Source organism: Gadus chalcogrammus, chromosome 19, assembly GCF_026213295.1.
Source record: "Gadus chalcogrammus isolate NIFS_2021 chromosome 19, NIFS_Gcha_1.0, whole genome shotgun sequence".
Lineage (NCBI taxonomy): Eukaryota > Metazoa > Chordata > Actinopteri > Gadiformes > Gadidae > Gadus > Gadus chalcogrammus.
The window spans coordinates 14,772,552-14,790,103 of NC_079430.1; the positions used below are offsets into that span (position 1 = coordinate 14,772,552).

At 49.8% G+C, this 17,552-nt stretch overlaps 1 protein-coding gene across 1 annotated transcript in view; it reads left to right on the forward strand.

Annotated features, from left to right (window-relative positions):
* ppfia2 (PTPRF interacting protein alpha 2) overlaps window positions 1-17,552 on the forward strand; it is a 114,792-nt gene that overhangs the window by 95,540 nt on the left and 1,700 nt on the right. Inside the window, exons 12-28 of the mRNA XM_056578545.1 lie at window positions 431-522; window positions 1,169-1,301; window positions 1,682-1,896; window positions 3,229-3,475; window positions 3,847-3,876; window positions 4,347-4,474; window positions 4,955-5,120; window positions 5,383-5,441; window positions 10,187-10,268; window positions 11,716-11,916; window positions 13,374-13,436; window positions 14,037-14,069; window positions 14,450-14,625; window positions 14,874-14,971; window positions 15,428-15,603; window positions 16,254-16,322; window positions 17,031-17,187. Coding sequence (XP_056434520.1) covers window positions 431-522; window positions 1,169-1,301; window positions 1,682-1,896; window positions 3,229-3,475; window positions 3,847-3,876; window positions 4,347-4,474; window positions 4,955-5,120; window positions 5,383-5,441; window positions 10,187-10,268; window positions 11,716-11,916; window positions 13,374-13,436; window positions 14,037-14,069; window positions 14,450-14,625; window positions 14,874-14,971; window positions 15,428-15,603; window positions 16,254-16,322; window positions 17,031-17,187 — 2,125 coding nt within the window. The remainder of the gene's footprint in view (window positions 1-430; window positions 523-1,168; window positions 1,302-1,681; window positions 1,897-3,228; window positions 3,476-3,846; window positions 3,877-4,346; window positions 4,475-4,954; window positions 5,121-5,382; window positions 5,442-10,186; window positions 10,269-11,715; window positions 11,917-13,373; window positions 13,437-14,036; window positions 14,070-14,449; window positions 14,626-14,873; window positions 14,972-15,427; window positions 15,604-16,253; window positions 16,323-17,030; window positions 17,188-17,552) is intronic.

A 17,552-nucleotide genomic window follows, 5' to 3' on the forward strand; every position in this document is an offset into this window, starting at 1 on the left:
ATTCGTAGCTTCTCCCCAATCCCTGCTATTATCTGGGTACGTCGGATAGCGCATAGGGGCCCACTACCCTGAACCAAACTGAGGTGTTTAATTGCTGCTGATCCTTTGTTATTTAGTTAATTTCACAAATATCTCATCTGGGGCGAACAAAAGTACATTTCTTAAATTTGTTTTAACTATGTTAAAGTTGCAGTCACACTAGAGGGAACAAACAACATTAAATGGCTAGTAAATCAATTTTTTATGAGAAAGTTAGGCTTAAAACATAAAAACACAAATGTCAGGGCTATTATTATCCATATGGAAGAACTCTATGTTCTAAAAGCCTCAACTTTTGGATGGATGCTCAAGGCCTGTTCCTTACTTCTTGTCCCCTGCTTCCTGTTTCCTACTTCCTGTTTCCTGCCTTACGTTACCCTTCCCCCCGTAGACCCACCTGGCGGAGGAGATCGATAAGCTACGAGGGGAGCTGGATCAGTTCAGGATGCGGACCAGCTCCCTCACTGAACCCACCCTGTCCCGGTAGGTCGCCGCACGAGGGGGAAAAACTTAACTCCACGATTAGGAAGATTACTCGGCGGCATGTGGTTCAGGAGGTAGAGCGGTGTCCCTGAGTGTGGAGGTGTCCCCGAGCAGGACGCCTCAACCTAACTGCTCCCGACCAGCTGGCTGTCGCCTTGTATGGTTGACACCGCCATCAGTGTGTGATTGTGTGCATGAATGTAAGGTGATTTTGTAAAGTGCTTAGAGTGGCCCCTGGTTAGGAAAAGGGCTGTATAAATGCAGTCCAATTGCAGTCCATTATCAAAGACGAGCGCTAGTTTATACTTTGCGAAAAGACTGAATTTGACCACATTGATAAAACCATCAAACAAATCTTTTCCTCTCTTTTATTGCCTTCTGTACACACTTAGCATGAATATAAAGATGGCCATGTGTGTCGTCGAACCAAACCTTTACTTACACAATCGTACCTGTTCGTTTTGGTCCCAATACAAGATGGCTGTCACCATGTCCTATTCAGTGTTCTTCACGGTTGTAACTCTGTGTGTGTGTGTGTGTGTGTGTGTGTGTGTGTGTGTGTGTGTGTGTGTGTGTGTGTGTGTGTGTGTGTGTGTGTGTGTGTGTGTGTGTGTGTGTGTGTGTGTGTGTGTGTGTGTGTGTGAAGGTCTCACATGGACACGTCAGGGGAACTCCGCTACTCGCTGGGCTCGCTGGCGGAGACCCAGTCGGACCACTACCGCTCGGCCAAGGTCATCCGACGTCCCCGGAGAGGTCGCGTGGGCCTGAGGGAGTCCAAGGTGAGACCGGCTCGGCCATGTCTTCTCTTTGTCTCTCTACCGCTCTCTCAGTCATTTATTGTCTTTCATAAACATAAACAGTTCTATTTAGACCTGTTCTGTGATTAGTCCATCGAGAAGGATACGTTCGACTTTATTAATCCCTAACAGTGAAACTAGATGCTAAAAAAGACCCATGCATCGATTGTAGCCAGCCTATTGCCAAAGGGGCTCTTCGACTAACTGCCTCTATGTCCTCTGTCTGTCTGTCTGTCTGTCTGTCTGTCTGTCTGTCTGTCTGTCTGTCTGTCTGTCTGTCTGTCTGTCTGTCTGTCTGTCTGTCTGTCTGTCTGTCTCTCTCTCTCTCTCTCTCTCTCTCTCTCTCTCTCTTTCATCTCTAGGCTAAGTCCCTTGGCGAGCAGGAGTGGCGCTCCCAGCAGCTCGGGATTGGCGGCCACCCGTTCGAGAGCGACACGGAGATGTCGGACATGGACGACGACGACCGCGAGACGCTGTTCAGCTCCATGGACCTCCTGTCGCCGGGCGGACACTCTGACGCGCAGACGCTCGCCATGATGCTGCAGGAGCAGCTGGACGCCATCAACAAGGAGATACGGTGTGCTAGCTAGCTTGGTCGTGATACCGTGTGAAAACAAGGTGGAACTGCGTCGTAGAAGATACGTGTGCTAGCTAGCTAGGTGGAGATACCGTCTGATAGCTAGTTGGAAAGGCAGTAGAAGACACGTTGTGCTAGCTAGCTAGGTGGAGATACCGTCAGAGAGCTAGGTGGAAAGGCAAAAGAAGATGCGTTGTTTTAGTTAGCTAGGTGGAGATACCGTCAGAGAGCTAGGTGGAAATGCAGTAGAATAAGATGCAATTTGCTAGCTAGCTAGGTGGAATTATGGTGGACTAGCTAAGTGTAGATGTGATTTGCTAGCTAGGTGGAGATACAGCTGGCTAATTTAGAGAAGTTAAGCTGTGTTAGCGAACAGTAAATATGCTGCGCGAGCCACAGCACTTGGGTGGGGATAAGGTGTGTTAGCTCGTCGAGGATGCTATGGCTGTAAAGACCGTATATGACAATGGCTGCTAATGTAGAAAGTGCCTGTAATGTGCAAGCTAGACTCTGGACTAAACAATTTATTAGGTACTTGCAGGAAGCCCATGATGCCCTGAGGAGACTTCTTACTATCTTGTTAATGCTGTAATTATCTCAAGCCTATTCACATGTATAATTGCAAATGCAAATGTGGTTAGATATTTTGGTCAGATGTTGTTAATATGCCCGGCACAATCGCTATAGACCAAGATACGCTTCTCAAAGCTAGCTGGAGAACGAAATAATTTGACTCTCAAATAGCGTTTGGCATCCTGGGAGTTGGTAGCTAATTAGCATGCTAACGCCTGGGTAGGGTTATTTATGTGAACAGACTTTAAGGCTTTCTATCTCCCCGATACAGGCCTGTAATTATTCTGTTGAATGAGCTCTTAGGAGCCTCTTCGTTTTGAATCCATCAAAGCCATGTCCATGCAAGGCACAGCACAGATTCACACAGAATTCATTTAGCCACGCAACAAATTCACTTATTTCCTTTGTGATGACACCAGATATCCTAGGGAAGCTATTTATCTGATCTGAGCTGATCCGAGCTGATAGGACAGTTGAAGACGATTCGGTTTTAATTAAAGACGACTAAACACGTATTGATCCATCGCTTGATGGTCCGTTGAGTCTCGTGTTCCCGCGGGCTGTGAGATGGTGATGAAGGGTTATATACAGAAAACATGACTTGACAATATGACCCCCCCCCCCCCACTCCCAACTCACCCACCCTCCTGTCTCATCCCAACCCATCCCTCACCAATCCACCCAATCTAACCCCTCCCTGCTGCCTCACAACCCCTCCTCATTCTCTATCCTACCCCCCCCTCCACCTCCTCCCACCAGGCTGATCCAGGAGGAGAAGGAGTCGACGGAGCTGCGGGCGGAGGAGATCGAGAACCGCGTGGCGAGCGTCAGCCTGGAGGGCCTCAACCTGGCCCGCATGCACCACCACCACGGCGGAGCCTGCATCACCTCCTCCGCCACCGCCTCCTCGCTGGCCTCCTCCTCCCCGCCCAGCGGCCACTCCACCCCCAAGCTGGACCCCCGCAGCCCCGCGCACGACATGGAGCGCATGGGGGTCATGACCCTGGTGAGCCCCCCCCCCCCCCCCCCCCCCGGAGGACTTTTAGTTTGGGGTACTCGTGTTCCCGGGCTGACCGCATGCCGGTCCTCGTGAGAACTTCTTCTTCTTCTTCTTCTTCTTCTTCTTCTTCTTCTTCTTCTTCTCCTTCTCCTTCTCCTTCTCCTTCTACTACTACTATTTCTTCTTCTTCCAATACTTCTTCTTCTTCTTCTTCTTCTACTTCTACTCCTCCTCCTCCTTCTCCTTTTCCTTCCTCTTCTTCTCCCCGATCACGTGTCACACGTACATATAAAACCAAACCATCCTCATGACCTTTATCGATGACGATGTATTGACGTGGGATTGCGTGTCTTCCTCTCTGCTCTGTCTCCCTACAGCCCAGCGACCTGAGGAAGCACAGGAGAAAGGTACAGTCGCTTAGGCTAGCACTTCTTCTAATACTTCGGCACAGAATGTACACACTCGCAATGTTATGAGATAATTTGGGTGAAAGTGTCCATAAAATGGCATATATTTTATACCAAAGATCTTCCTGTATTCAACCGACGATTGGCTATTAGCAAAATTCGTGTCTGGTCGGTATTACAGTTATTTAGAGGCATAAACCACAACTGTGTGACTAATGCTGGCCAACGGCTAAAGGGTTAGTGTTGCTATGGTTTTGACTTCTAACACTAGAATATGCTCGTTGTAATACAATAAACATACGACTTCCGTTAAGCACTGGACGTTTACGATCTCGCCGCTCACTCGGAACACAGTTCGTCCGAATCAGATAGCAGAACAGGAATGCGAGTTCAAGGATTCACTTACCGAAAAAAAACGTGTGCTGGAAGTTTCACGACATTAAGACGCCAAAAACCCGATCTTGTTCCAGATAGCGGCGGTTGACGAGGACGGACAAGACAAGGCCACGATCAAGTGTGAGACGTCCCCTCCCCCGACGCCGCGCACCGTTCGCATGACGCACACGCTGCCAGCGTCATCGCACAACGACGCAAGGGGGTGAGTTCTGTCCGCCGAACACAGTGGACACCCAGACGAGGCTTCTCCTCGAATACAACTTACCTACTCTAAGCTAGCTAGCCCATGAATACTTCGGGTACACTTTATCACTTTATTTTTTCTTCAAGAAAAAGTTATCAGGGTCGGCATGGCTCAGGAGGTAGACCTATATGTGCGGTCACCTATAATCGGAAGGATGCTAGTTTGATCCCCGGCTCCTCCTAGCAGAGTTTTGAGGTGTCCCTGAGCAAGACACCTCACCCTCACTGCTCCTTACTGTCCCCTGGCATGGATGACTCCGCCGTCCGTTATAAATCGCTTTGAATGTTAATGTATGTATGAACTGTTATTAGTTGCTTTGGATAAAGGCGTCAAATGCCCTCAAATGTAAAAGTTATAAAATATTTGGCTTTAAACATGTCCCGCTCGTGCAACCAAAATGGACGCAGATGCTGACCGCGTGCTCGTTGCTACCCCCAGGATGGCGTCCTCGCTGGAGGCCGAGGCCAGCGCCCTGAGCAGCGTGGCCAGCAGCCAGGACTCGCTGCACAACAAGCAGCCCAAGAAGAAGGGCATCAAGTCGTCCATCGGCCGGCTGTTCGGCAAGAAGGAGAAGGGGCGTCTGGGGCACATGGCCCACCGACACGTCATGGTTGATCCGCACGGTGGGGCATTGCTAGAACTGATAGTTAGCATGGCTGCTTACTCCATTTTATTGGAGTAGGATCCAATAAAATGAAATAGAACTTGGTTCTAGAATAAATAATAAATAAAAAGTTGAGAAGAATAGAACCGATTCTTCAAGCTACACAGAGAGTTAGCATTGGCTGGTTAGCATTATATCGCTAAAGTCTCACTTGTCATTCCCTCTTCCAGCACCGGTGAACGACCCCGACATGGTGGGCCAGGACATGGGCATGGGGAAGCTTGGCACTCAGGCTGAGAAAGACCGCAGACTGAAAAAGAAGTATGTTTTCCACCCAAAACACACCTACTGTCTGAAGCAGCATCGCACTACACATAAATTACCTTTCAGCTTAGCTAGCGGCTAATCAACAAACACCTGTCACTATTACAACCGGGGCAGGACAGTGCAGTGTGTTCAGATCCCATCCTATCCCATAGTGTCCCCGCTCTATGTGTAGCCTGAGCAAGAAGTCCCTTTCTGCTCCTTAACGGCCTGTCTCTCTGTTCACTAAGCTTCTATATCTATCTATATCTATATCTGCTATATCTACCCACTAATATTTGCAGTAGCCCTTCTACAACGACACAAACATGTAAAACAAACAAGGGAGGAACCTTTCAAACACTGTAGCCTCGGTAGACACACATTATGTTCCCCTTCACCGCGCTGGGCACTATTCCAAATCATCCTGTGGATCAGTATTTAACAAGGCCCCGGATCTCAATTCACCAGGGTCTGGATCACTATTGAGCAGCCGAGAATCAGGCCAAGTATATTCAGAGACGACGCCAAAGTCGAGTCTATCGATCGGGCTTTACAGTCCAATTAATGTACCGGGGCTTCCTGATCAATAAGGGAAGTGTATATAAAACACAGCCCCCCCCCCCCCCCCCCCCCCCCCCTCCCTAGCGGCCATTTTAGCTCATCGTCGCTCAAGACATGAACTCTCCGCTCACACAAACCAACCGTCTCTGAACCAGGAATGTGTATGTGTTGTGTGGGTGTCGGGGGTGTGTGTGTGCGCATGTCGTGTGTGTCCTATTCTTTCTGTACATTCGCCTTGTCCCGCAGCCAAATGCCGAATGTCATTTGGCCTCAAATGTGCACAACTGAGTTATCGTGACAAGACTGACTGTGACGCCCATAGGGGGGGGGGCGCCCCTGGGGGGGGGGGGGGGGGGGGGGGGGGGTCCGAGGGACGTGGTATGGTATGGGGTGGTGGTGGTGATGATGCCCGTTGTCCTTGTGGTGGGGCCGCACTGAACTATGGATGCAGGGCGCAGGATGCATCGTGGTGCCCCCCGCCCCCCCCCCCCCCCCCACCCCCCCCTTCTCTTCGTCTCTTGCATGCCATCTCAAAGCCTGCCCCCCCCCCCCCCCCCCCAAACCTTCACATTCCAGCTATCTGCTAACGCCATCGCTAGCGGGAGATGGTGGTTCGCCGGTTCATGCGTCTTGTCTGTTGATTGGTCGGATCCGGCGTGGGGGCGGGGTTTAGTGTCTGTGGATATCTCGGAGCACATTTGAAAATCTGTTCTGTCTGTGTGTGTGTGTGTGTGTGTGTGTGTGTGTGTGTGTAAGGGGGCGGTGGGGAATGATGTGGGAATGCGGGGAATGACACGCAGGGACTTGGTTGTGTTCCCGTTGCATTTCTCATCTCCTCTCTTCACTGGAGCTGCACGAGCTGTGGTGGGGGTGAACACCTCGCACACGGACCGCCGCTCTCTCTTTCTGACTTGCTTCCATCCCCCCCGGTGCTCAGAGAGCGTGTTGTACAAAGAATGTCCTCCAACATGACCTTTGGCGCACATGTGTGTAAACAAGATGCATGTTGTTTGTTTGGCGTCAGTGTCCGTGTCTGTGTGCGTGTTTGTGTGTGCTCGCATTCAACCTTTTTTTATTTTTTTTAGAGTCCTATCGGAAACTGCTGTTAACCCATTAACATTTGTGTACTTTTGTCTCCTGTAATCTCTCTCTCTCGCTCTCTCTCTCTCTCTCTCTCTCTCTCTCTCTCTCTCTCTCTCTCTCTCTCTCTCTCTCTCTCTCTCTCTCTCTCTCTCTCTCTCTCTCTCTCTCTCTCTCTCTCTCTTGTCCCCTCTCTCTCTATCTTCCCCTCCTCTCTCTCGTCCCCTCTCTCTCTCGTCCCCCCTCTCTCGTCCCCTCCCCTCCTCCCTCTCTCTCCCTCTCTCGTCCCCTCCCCTCCTCCCTCTCTTCATCCTCTGATTCTATAACAAAGCGGGTAAGTGGTGAGGCCGCGTGATATCCTGGGCCTGGTGTCCATCGTTCCCCTCGCTGTGTCTCCTGTCTTCGTTTCCGTCCCCCACTCCATCTGTCCTTCTGTATGCCATCCTCCCCCAAGAGACAAGAATGCTAAATGCCAAGGCTACGCCACAGTCTATCTCTGTCGGTCCAATCGCTGTCCTTCTCTGTCTGTCCTACGTCCGTCTGTCTGTCAAATCTCTCTCTGTGTCTCCCATCTATTCTTCTCGTTCTGTCTCTCGCTCTCTCTATTTCTGTCTCTTTCCGTACTTCTATTTATATGTCTTGTTACTCACCCTCTCTCTCTACCTCTTTCCATCACGATTTATTTTTCTCTCTCTCTCTCTCTCTCTCTCTCTCTCTGGTCAGTGGCTGTCGGTGACACTTCATTTGCTTTCTTTCCCTTCACTAACCCCGTTAAGCCCTGCCCCTGGCCCCTCCCCCAGGCAGCTGAACCAATGGGCTGGACTGAGAATGTGCGGCGGCCCACTGGGGGCTGACTTACACCTGGAATGTTCTTCCTCCTCGTCCTTACACACCTGCCTCTTCCTCGCTCTCTTTCTCTCTCTTTATGTGTGTGGAGTCACAAGCTGTGGCACCCGGTTGCAGGAATGTAATGTGGCTTCTTACTGTCGCCGTGTGTCTGATCTCGTATGATTTTTCGTGTTTATAGTTCTCTGATCTCGCTATCTCAACCCCTTAAACATCTTCCTCCTCCTCATCCTCCTCCTCCTCCTCCTCCCCTTCCAGCTCCACATTCAGTGGACGTTCATTTCCGTCTCTTATCAGCCGAGGCTGAGCATAAGAATCACACATTGTGTCGACACAATGCCACATGTGTTTCGACCGTGAATGTAAACACAATCTGTTTATTGTCAGTGTTTCATTGACCTTGTGCGCCGTGGGAAGGTGCTGCTACTCAAGTGGTCATCAACACTTTTGTGGCCCGTTCCGAAATTTTGGTCAGAAAAATGAGTGATACTTCAATTTCCAGGTTGTATATAATATAAATATCCCGGTGAAGGTATACTAATGCCGCTTTTCCACTGCATGGTACCAGCTCGACACGACTCGACTCGACTCGACTCAGCTCGCCTTTTTTGCGTTTCCACCGCGATCTAGTACCTCAAGTGGCTGCTTTTTCTAGTACCGCCTCGCTCTAGGTTCCAAGCGGCTGAGCCGATGCTAAAAGGTGACGTCGGCAGACGGCCGGCCACTGATTGGCCAGAGAGTGTGACGAAGTCACGAGAGCGACATGGCAACCATGCTGGTAACGATAGAACAGCCATAGTAGCGCCGCAGCCAACATATTCCACTTCTTCAACATGCCAGCTAATAATACGAACACGAATACCATCGCATCGATGTTCTCCATTGTTGTTATGTGGGTTCTGTCCATGTGTGGGTTACGTAGGTGTTGTTTGCGTCGCGTACAAAAATACGTCACGGCCCTTTCACGCAGACGACCCCGCCCACGTCCCGGAGGTACTATTTGCGGTGGAAAAGCACCCGCGCTGCTACCGTGTCGAGTCGTGTCGTGTCGAGTCGAGCTACATGTGCGGTGGAAAAGCGGCATAATAACACTATGCTAATTAGTCATCTCACACAGTCATTTCATATATATCTTATCAGACCCTTGAAACCTTTTTTAAATGTCCAATCAAATATCAATAACTCACTCAAGTCAGCAGTCTCCCAGCCGCCCCCACTATGCAAATGAGGCGGCCCGACGTGGGCCCCCGACCCAGAGGTTGGGCAACGCTACACTACACTCCTGAGGGGCCCTCATCCCTGTCCACGCCTCCACGGCCCCCGCCATGCCATCCTCTGGGAATGCCCATGTACATATGTGTGTGTGTATACACGTGTGCGTGTCTGTGACACACAGGCGTCTATACAGTGTGTCCATTCCGTTTACATCGCCGTCGTGGGAATGTGCCGCAGCAGCGTGTGATGGAGTCGATGTTGCCTGCCCTCCCTGGTCGGGGCGTGATGATGCTTCCACTCTATTATTGTCCTTTTTTCTTATTCTACTGTTTGTATCTCTCTTTGCGCTGAGTAGACGAGGGCCTCTGGACGCACCGCTCATTAAGTCCGTGGCCGCGTCCCACCTTAACCTGCGGTACTTACTAAGCAAATACTCTCTTCTCTCTGTCCTCCCTGCAGAACACACACTGACCGCCACACCATCCCGGCACCCCACTCACCACTCCCACCCTGACACAGAGCACGGCACACACAGGGTTCAAAAGCATTCCTTTGGGTGTTCCAGTGTTTTAGTCTTGGAATACTGATAATACTGCAGTACTTCTATAATACAGTACTGTTCTACTGTTACTACAGGCCAAGGTGTTGTACTATTGATAGTACTGCAGTACTACTTTGATACAGTACTGTTACTAAAGGCCAAGGTGTTGTACTATTGATAGTACTCCAGTACTACTATGATTCAAGACTGAAGTACTGTTGTAGTGTTTCTACAGTGCAAGGTGTTATACTACTGATGGTACTGCAGTAGTACTATAATATAGGTACTGTCAGTGAGTCACACATGAGGGGGAAGGTAGCCTTGTGCCTTTAAGTGTGTGTGTGTGTGTGTGTGTGTGTGTGTGTGTGTGTGTGTGTGTGTGTGTGTGTGTGTGTGTGTGTGTGTGTGTGTGTGTGTGTGTGTGTGTGTGTGTGTGTGTGTGTGTGTGTGTCTGTGTCCATGTGCTGCTCTTTGGAAAGTGGATGCTAAGGAAGTGTTGCGCTCTTCCCGTCCCCAGGCACGAGCTATTGGAGGAGGCCAGGAGGAAAGGCTTACCATTCGCCCAATGGGACGGGCCGACAGTGGTCGCCTGGCTGGAGGTAGGCGGTATGAGAGGCCCAGCCCCACCATGAGGTGGCTGAGGGAACACGGCTCATCAGTGTTAGCATGCCATAGCCGCAGAAAGGCTAAATGACGGCAACATCAGGCTACTGCTTCAAAATCAAAATCTACATTTATTAATCAGAGCACTAAATATTTTTTTAATTGATCAAAATCAGCCCTGAAAAATTAGTATTGACTACACAAACATGGACGCTACTCTTTCCTCAGGTCATGTGTTTTAACTAACTACAGCAACGTGTAAAGCATTCTCACTCTGAACTGTTCTTTGAACTCCTAGATAGCAAAACATCAGCAAATTGTACTGAAACATCGCTATGGAAATGCACATGAAACAGTCGACCATAGCAGTGTAAACCCTGACCCCTTACATTCGCATCATTACTCCTTGTTACGATGAAACAAGTTAGCTTGGCTTTTCCGTGGGTTATTATTAACATCTTTGCATCATGTTGGTGCAGTGCAAACACCCCCTACACACTCCCAGCAGCGTTGGCAGTGGTTCGGGAACCACAGCCACGCTTTCCATTGTTCTGAAACCACAGCCTAAGCAATAGGGTAATGTGTCTCTGCTGATAATTTTGTTGCCTTTGCTATTTTTCTAAAAATACGTCAAGCTCAAATAGACGGGGCAAAAAAAGAGAGAGAGAGCTAAGACCCATCATGGTGCCGATATGAAATAAGTCTTAATATATAAATATACATCTAAAACATAATGCTCATACTAGACTGAGATATAAAATCATACAGCCCCTTCAAAGCCTGCTTGTGGAATCCATGAAGATGTTTGTGTTGTTATAATTGATGCTACACTGCCCTCTGGTACCAGAAGGTTGGATTACACCCCATCATACAACCCACATTACACTCACAAAAGCCAAGACCGTTCGCTGATAGTGAGCTCCCTAGTCCCTACACTGTCCTCTGCGAATAGCGACACAGATACGGTTGTAATGTAGGATTTTACAGAGATTTCTTTTTGTCCCCCCCATTCGTTTTTCATACTTTTACCCACCGTTTCTGAAGTTCTTCCAACATGTCAGTCGTGGTCTAACTGGTGACCTGTAAGGTGGACGAAAACAAACACATCAACCCAGTAAATAAATTGACTACTGGCTTGATTGTGATTTTAATGTTTGAAGTTAAGAAATGGATTAACATAGTTCATCTATTTTGAAAGAATTGGAAGGAGTATATACACTATTTTCCGCTATTTACAGTTAAGTACAGTATTTCCTTCCTTGCACACCTTTAGATTTGAATGTGAAATGTAAACGTAATTGTATTTGTAAATGTTTTTGTAAAGTATTTTTGTAAAATGTAAATGTAAACGTTTTTGTAAACCTTAAAGGTAATATATAAATGTGAATGTTTTTGTAAACATAAACGTCAAAATGGCCCTTTTTGTTCCTGCGCCCGTCCCAGCTGTGGCTGGGCATGCCCGCCTGGTACGTAGCGGCGTGCCGGGCCAACGTGAAGAGCGGCGCCATCATGTCTGCGCTGTCGGACACGGAGATCCAGCGGGAGATCGGCATCAGCAACCCGCTGCACCGCCTCAAGCTCCGCCTCGCCATCCAGGAGATGGTGTCGCTCACCAGCCCCTCGGCCCCGCCCACCTCCAGGACCGTGAGTCGAAACAAACGCACCTCCTCCCCGAGTTATACATCTAGAACTATATCTCCATAGATATAGATTTAGGTATATCTATAGATATATATCTATATAAATATTTAGAGGAATGGATTTGGATGTATATATCTCTCTATTGATTTGATATATGTGCATGTATTTCTGTCTGCTGTATATATATATCTATAGATCTATAGATCTATATCGATATACATCATCTATATGTATATATAGCTTTATAGACTTAGACAAATATGTTTAAACACGTCCTTCCTATCGGCAAAAATGTCATACTGTCAAATATATAGCTATTTTGCTTGTTGGGAGTGTAATGAATAAAACTAATGAACACACACACACACACACACACACACACACACACACACACACACACACACACACACACACACACACACACACACACACACACACACACACACACACACACAGTGTGTGAGCTATCTGGCCCTCCGTCTGGACATGTGAGTGTTCTGTTGGCTGTGCTCTAGTGTGCAGTGGGGACCTGCACAGACTAGGGAGTAGGGACTGTGTTGTTAGTGGGATGGACCCGCTGTCTATTTATACAGCAGCAGTTTCGCTTTGTTATGGCACAAGTTGCCATGGATACCACACCCATGATCAACTCGTACCGCCTTTGCTCACACACACACACACACGCACGCATACACACACACACACGATAAGTAAGAGGCCGGTCCCAAAAATAGTGCTGCACATTTTCGGTGGCAGCTACCTGTTAGCTTCACCGTGACGACCAAGACAGCCATGGCAACAGCCTCACTCCCCCCCCATGGTCCTGGTCAGGTCTCAGTGGGAAGCTCACACACACACACACACACACACACACACACACACACACACACACACACACACACACACACACACACACACACACACACACACACACACACACACACACACACACACACACAGCGCGCAACTGGACTGGAATATAAACGCCAGTGCCCACAGCAACAAACTTACACGCATGGATATAAGGGTACCTACACTTAAGACAGCGATGGCTCATGGGAAATGTAGTTTGTATACCATGCATATTGTATACCAGTTTGTATACCATACCACCTGGTATTCAATACCTCCTCATCGCATCCCTTGTTGTCCCTTGTGTCTTGTCACCCTTGTGTTGTGTTGTGTGTGTTTTTCTCGTGTGTGCGTGTTTTTCTTGTGTGTGTGTGTGTGTGTGTGTGTGTGTTCATGCGCCCGTCGCCCCAGGGTGCGGGGGGGCGGGGCCGTGTTGCCCGCTCTTCGTCTGACTGTGATGCTATAACACTATTGGCTTACAGTGGTGCCGCTCTTCTTCTTTAACACTGCTTGCCCCTCCCACCGGAACCTCTACTACCAATCACCCGCCGCCTCCGGGCCCTCCCAAACCCCGCCCCCTCCTCCCCCCCGCGCTGCGCGCTGCGTAGGCGTCGGGCAACGTGTGGGTCACCCACGAGGAGATGGAGACCATGGCCGCTCCCTCCAAGACGGTCAGTGTCCTCGTCTTCGCCCCCTTCGTCCTCCGTCGTCTCCTTTCCTTATCATACTCCCTCGTCCACTAACTCCTTACCTTCCTGCCCCCTTGTGTCGTCTTGCGGCCGAGTTTCACTGTACTTGCATTGTATCATTATTCTCTTGTCTCCTTCTTCCAATGTCTACTTGTTCCCTTTTCTCCTTGTTCCCTCATCTCCTTGTTCCCTTGTCTCCTTGTTCCCTTGTCCCCTTGTGTACTTACTCTAGTGGTCCTGTCATGTCTTTGTGTCTTTAATAAACTAGCGGTTCAGTCTAAGAGAATCAGAGAGAAGTCTGTGCGGCGTTGGTTGGTTCTTGCTGGTGTATGTCCGAGGTCAACGTGTCCCTTCAGTGGGATTGGAGATGATATCTTGCGGTGTGGTGGTGCGGCTGGGTAATGGCTTCATTTCCGGCCCCCGTTCCAGACACTGAGCAGTGATTTGTAGTCTTGCACTGCTCTTTAAGGAACAGTTTGGTACCCACTGAAGTCTGAGCAAAGCGTCACATCTGTACTTTTGTCTGTACTCATTCCAGTGACTCATAATTGCCTCTAATATGAATCATTACATTTCCTACAGAAATCTCAGTCTGAGGAAGGCAGCTGGGCACAGGTACTGCACTACAAACCCCCAATACGTCTTCACTCAAGCACTAACTACTAACTAAACTCACATACTGGCCATACTCTGAAGTATAAAGACATACTGGCAATACTCTGAAGTATAAAGACATACTGGCAATACTCTGAAGAATATTGACGTACTGGCCATACTCAGAAGTATACACACACATAATGGCAATACTCTTTCCTTGAGAGTATGACCCTTTCAGATATCCACTGTGGTCATGCAAGAGGATCAGAACAAACCACAACAACAATTGATCACACTCAATGTTTGTAATCCCCTCTCTTGTGCTCTGAACCTCCACTCATTCTTTCCGTCGTCCTTCCCCGCTCGTTTCCTCCCGTCGTTGCCGTGGCGACGGGCAGACGCTGGCCTACGGCGACATGAACCACGAGTGGATCGGCAACGAGTGGCTGCCCAGCCTGGGCCTGCCCCAGTACCGCTCCTACTTCATGGAGTGCCTGGTGGACGCCCGCATGCTGGACCACCTCACCAAGAAGGACCTCCGCGTGCACCTCAAGATGGTGGACAGCTTCCACAGGTGTGTGTGTGTGTGTGTGTGTGTGTGTGTGTGTGTGTGTGTGTGTGTGTGTGTGTGTGTGTGTGTGTGTGTGTGTGTGTGTGTGTGTGTGTGTGTGTGTGTGTGTGTGTGTGTGTGTGTGAGAGACGATTGGGGAGAGCGAGGCTGCTGCGCAATGGCCGTCACGGTCGTCATGGTGAAGCAAACGGGAAGCTGCCAAATTGTTGGAGGATGGTTGGAATATCTTTGTGTTTGTGTGTTTGTGACAGAACGAGTCTGCAGTACGGCATCATGGGACTGAAGAAGCTGAACTACGACAGGAAGGAGCTGGAGCGACGCAGAGAGCGCAGCCAGCAGGAAACACGCGGTGACCATAATATGCACGCAACACCGTGTACCGTACTGACTATAATATACCGGCAACACGCGGTACCGTAGTGACTCTAATATACACGCAGTACCGTACTGACTCTAATATACACAGGGTACCGTACTGACTCTAATATACACGCAGCTCCGTACTGACTATAATATATACACAGTACCGTATTGACTCTAATATACACACAGTACCGTACTAACTATAATATACAGGCAACACACAGTACCGTAGTGACTATAATACACAGGAAACAAACGGTACCGTAGTGACTTTAATGCACAGGCAACACACGGTACTGTAGTGACTTTAATGCAGAGGCAACACACGGTACTGTAGTGATATAACATCAAGAGAGAGAATAACTCAATTATTATATAAAAACTGATTTTAATAACTGGTCACTCCCTTCCATAACTTCCACATGTACCGCCTCCCCCCCAGACGTGCTGGTGTGGAGCAACGAGCGCGTGATGCGCTGGGTGCAGAGCATCGGTCTCCGCGACTACGCCAACATCCTGCTGGAGAGCGGCGTGCACGGCGCCCTGGTCGCCCTCGACGACAACTTCGACTACAGCAGCCTGGCGCTGCTGCTGCAGATCCCCAACCAGAACACTCAGGTAACCGCGGCGACCGCCGCCGCCGCCCCCCCCGCTCGGTGACCTTTGACCCCAGGGTGGCCAAGATGACAGCGACCAATAGTTTTGAGTCCACACACCAAACACACATTGGGACGATTTTACACTTATTCATGTTACAAAAGATCCGGTAAACCAATCAGCATTCATCTCATCGATTTGCCCCCTCAAACAAACAACGAACGAGAGGACAGACCAAGTAAAAGACGGACTGAGGGGTTAACCGTCACAGACAGTATTTAAACCCCTGTTGGACCCTTTAACCTGAGACAATATGTCCTCCAGAGTGGTGGTCCAAAGAGGAACTCCTCCAGGAGGAGCAGCTCTGGCAGCTTGGTCACCGTTTAATTCATTAAGGCTGTGGGGACGGAGGGGAATCGAACCCTCTCTCTATCTTCTCATAGATGTAGCTATTGTATGTCCCTTTGGATAAAAGCGTCTGCTAAATGCCCTAAAGGTAAACGTAACACAGCTCCGTGCGTTGCCCTGGAAACCTCCCTGGACGTCGGTGTCGGTGCGCCCCCTTGCCCCGACGGTTCGGTTCTGCCCCTCTTGTGTGTCACTGAACCCCAGCGTGTGGAGGGGTCGCCCCAGCACTGTGGTTCCTCACACTGTCTCCCTGTCCCCCTCAGGCACGTCAGATTCTGGAGCGCGAGTACAACAACCTGCTGGCCCTCGGCACGGAGCGTCGGCTGGACGAGGTGAGGGGGGAGGGGGGGGGTCTTCTTTACCTGCTGCGTCACCGACCTGTCGACTGTGCAGCACTGACATACACGACGGGGGCCATTAATCCCCTGGTGACGTCAGTGTGTCTCTTTCGACGCGTTCCATTGGCCCCTTTCCACGCCGGTGTTAGCTCCACATTAGAATCAGTTAGCATTGATTCTTGGTCGGCGCGGACCAACGCCACAGCCCATGTGACTACGAAGTGGATACTGTTCTTGATTGGGTCCTTTAACTCGTAAAGTTCAAGCGTACCAACGCTGGGGGGCCGAGTTGAAACGAGCAGGATAGGGTTAGGGTAGGATAGGGTTAGATCACCTTTAAGCTGAGTTTTGGGCTTTCATTGGGATGGAGGCTGTTGCCTATGGAGCTAAGCACACCTGCCTCCATGCTACCATCTGTTCGGACCCGTTTAAAGTCCTCTATAGGCCTCGCTCTAGCACTCTGGTAGCCCTTCGCTGGCCCTCTATGATATTATGTATTAGCACCCTTTAGCATAGCATCCATGGGTCAACCATGGATGACGAGGAGGTTGCTAGTTCGACCCCCGGCTCCTCCTAGCTGTCAGGTGTCCCTGAGCAAGATGCCTCACCCTGACCGACTCAAGCAGCCACTGGTCAGAAAGGGCGCCGTATAAACGCAGTCCGTTCCCCATTAACGACCAGTAACCACGTTGCGTCCCCCAGTGCGACGACAAGGACTTCCGGGGCCCGTCGTGGCGGCGCCAGTTCCCGCCGCGGGACGTCCACGGGATCAGCATGATGCCCGGCTCGGCGGAAACGCTCCCGGCGGGATTCCGTCTCACCACCGGCTCGGGGCGCTCGCGCCGCCTGCCCCCGGAGGGTAAGCCCCGCCCACTCCACTCCATCGTCTCGGCAACCTCACTGAATACCGTCCTGTTTAAAGGGCCGCCTGGTGGCCATCTTGGTTCTAGCTGCTAGCTTGATTGTTAGCTGGAATATCAAACGTAAATGGCACCTAGCGGCCATGTTGGTTCTAAATGCTAGCTGGATGGGGAAACTAAGCACGCATTCTGTCTCCTCACCCAGCTAGCATTCAGAACCAACATGGCTGCTCGGTGAATAAAGCCTACAGCAAACAGTAATTGATAACAATAAATCTAAACCCATCCACTAACGACATCACAAGTGGGGTTAATGGATCAGTGGGTTGAAGTGTCTATCGACAATTGTTAAAATATTCCACTC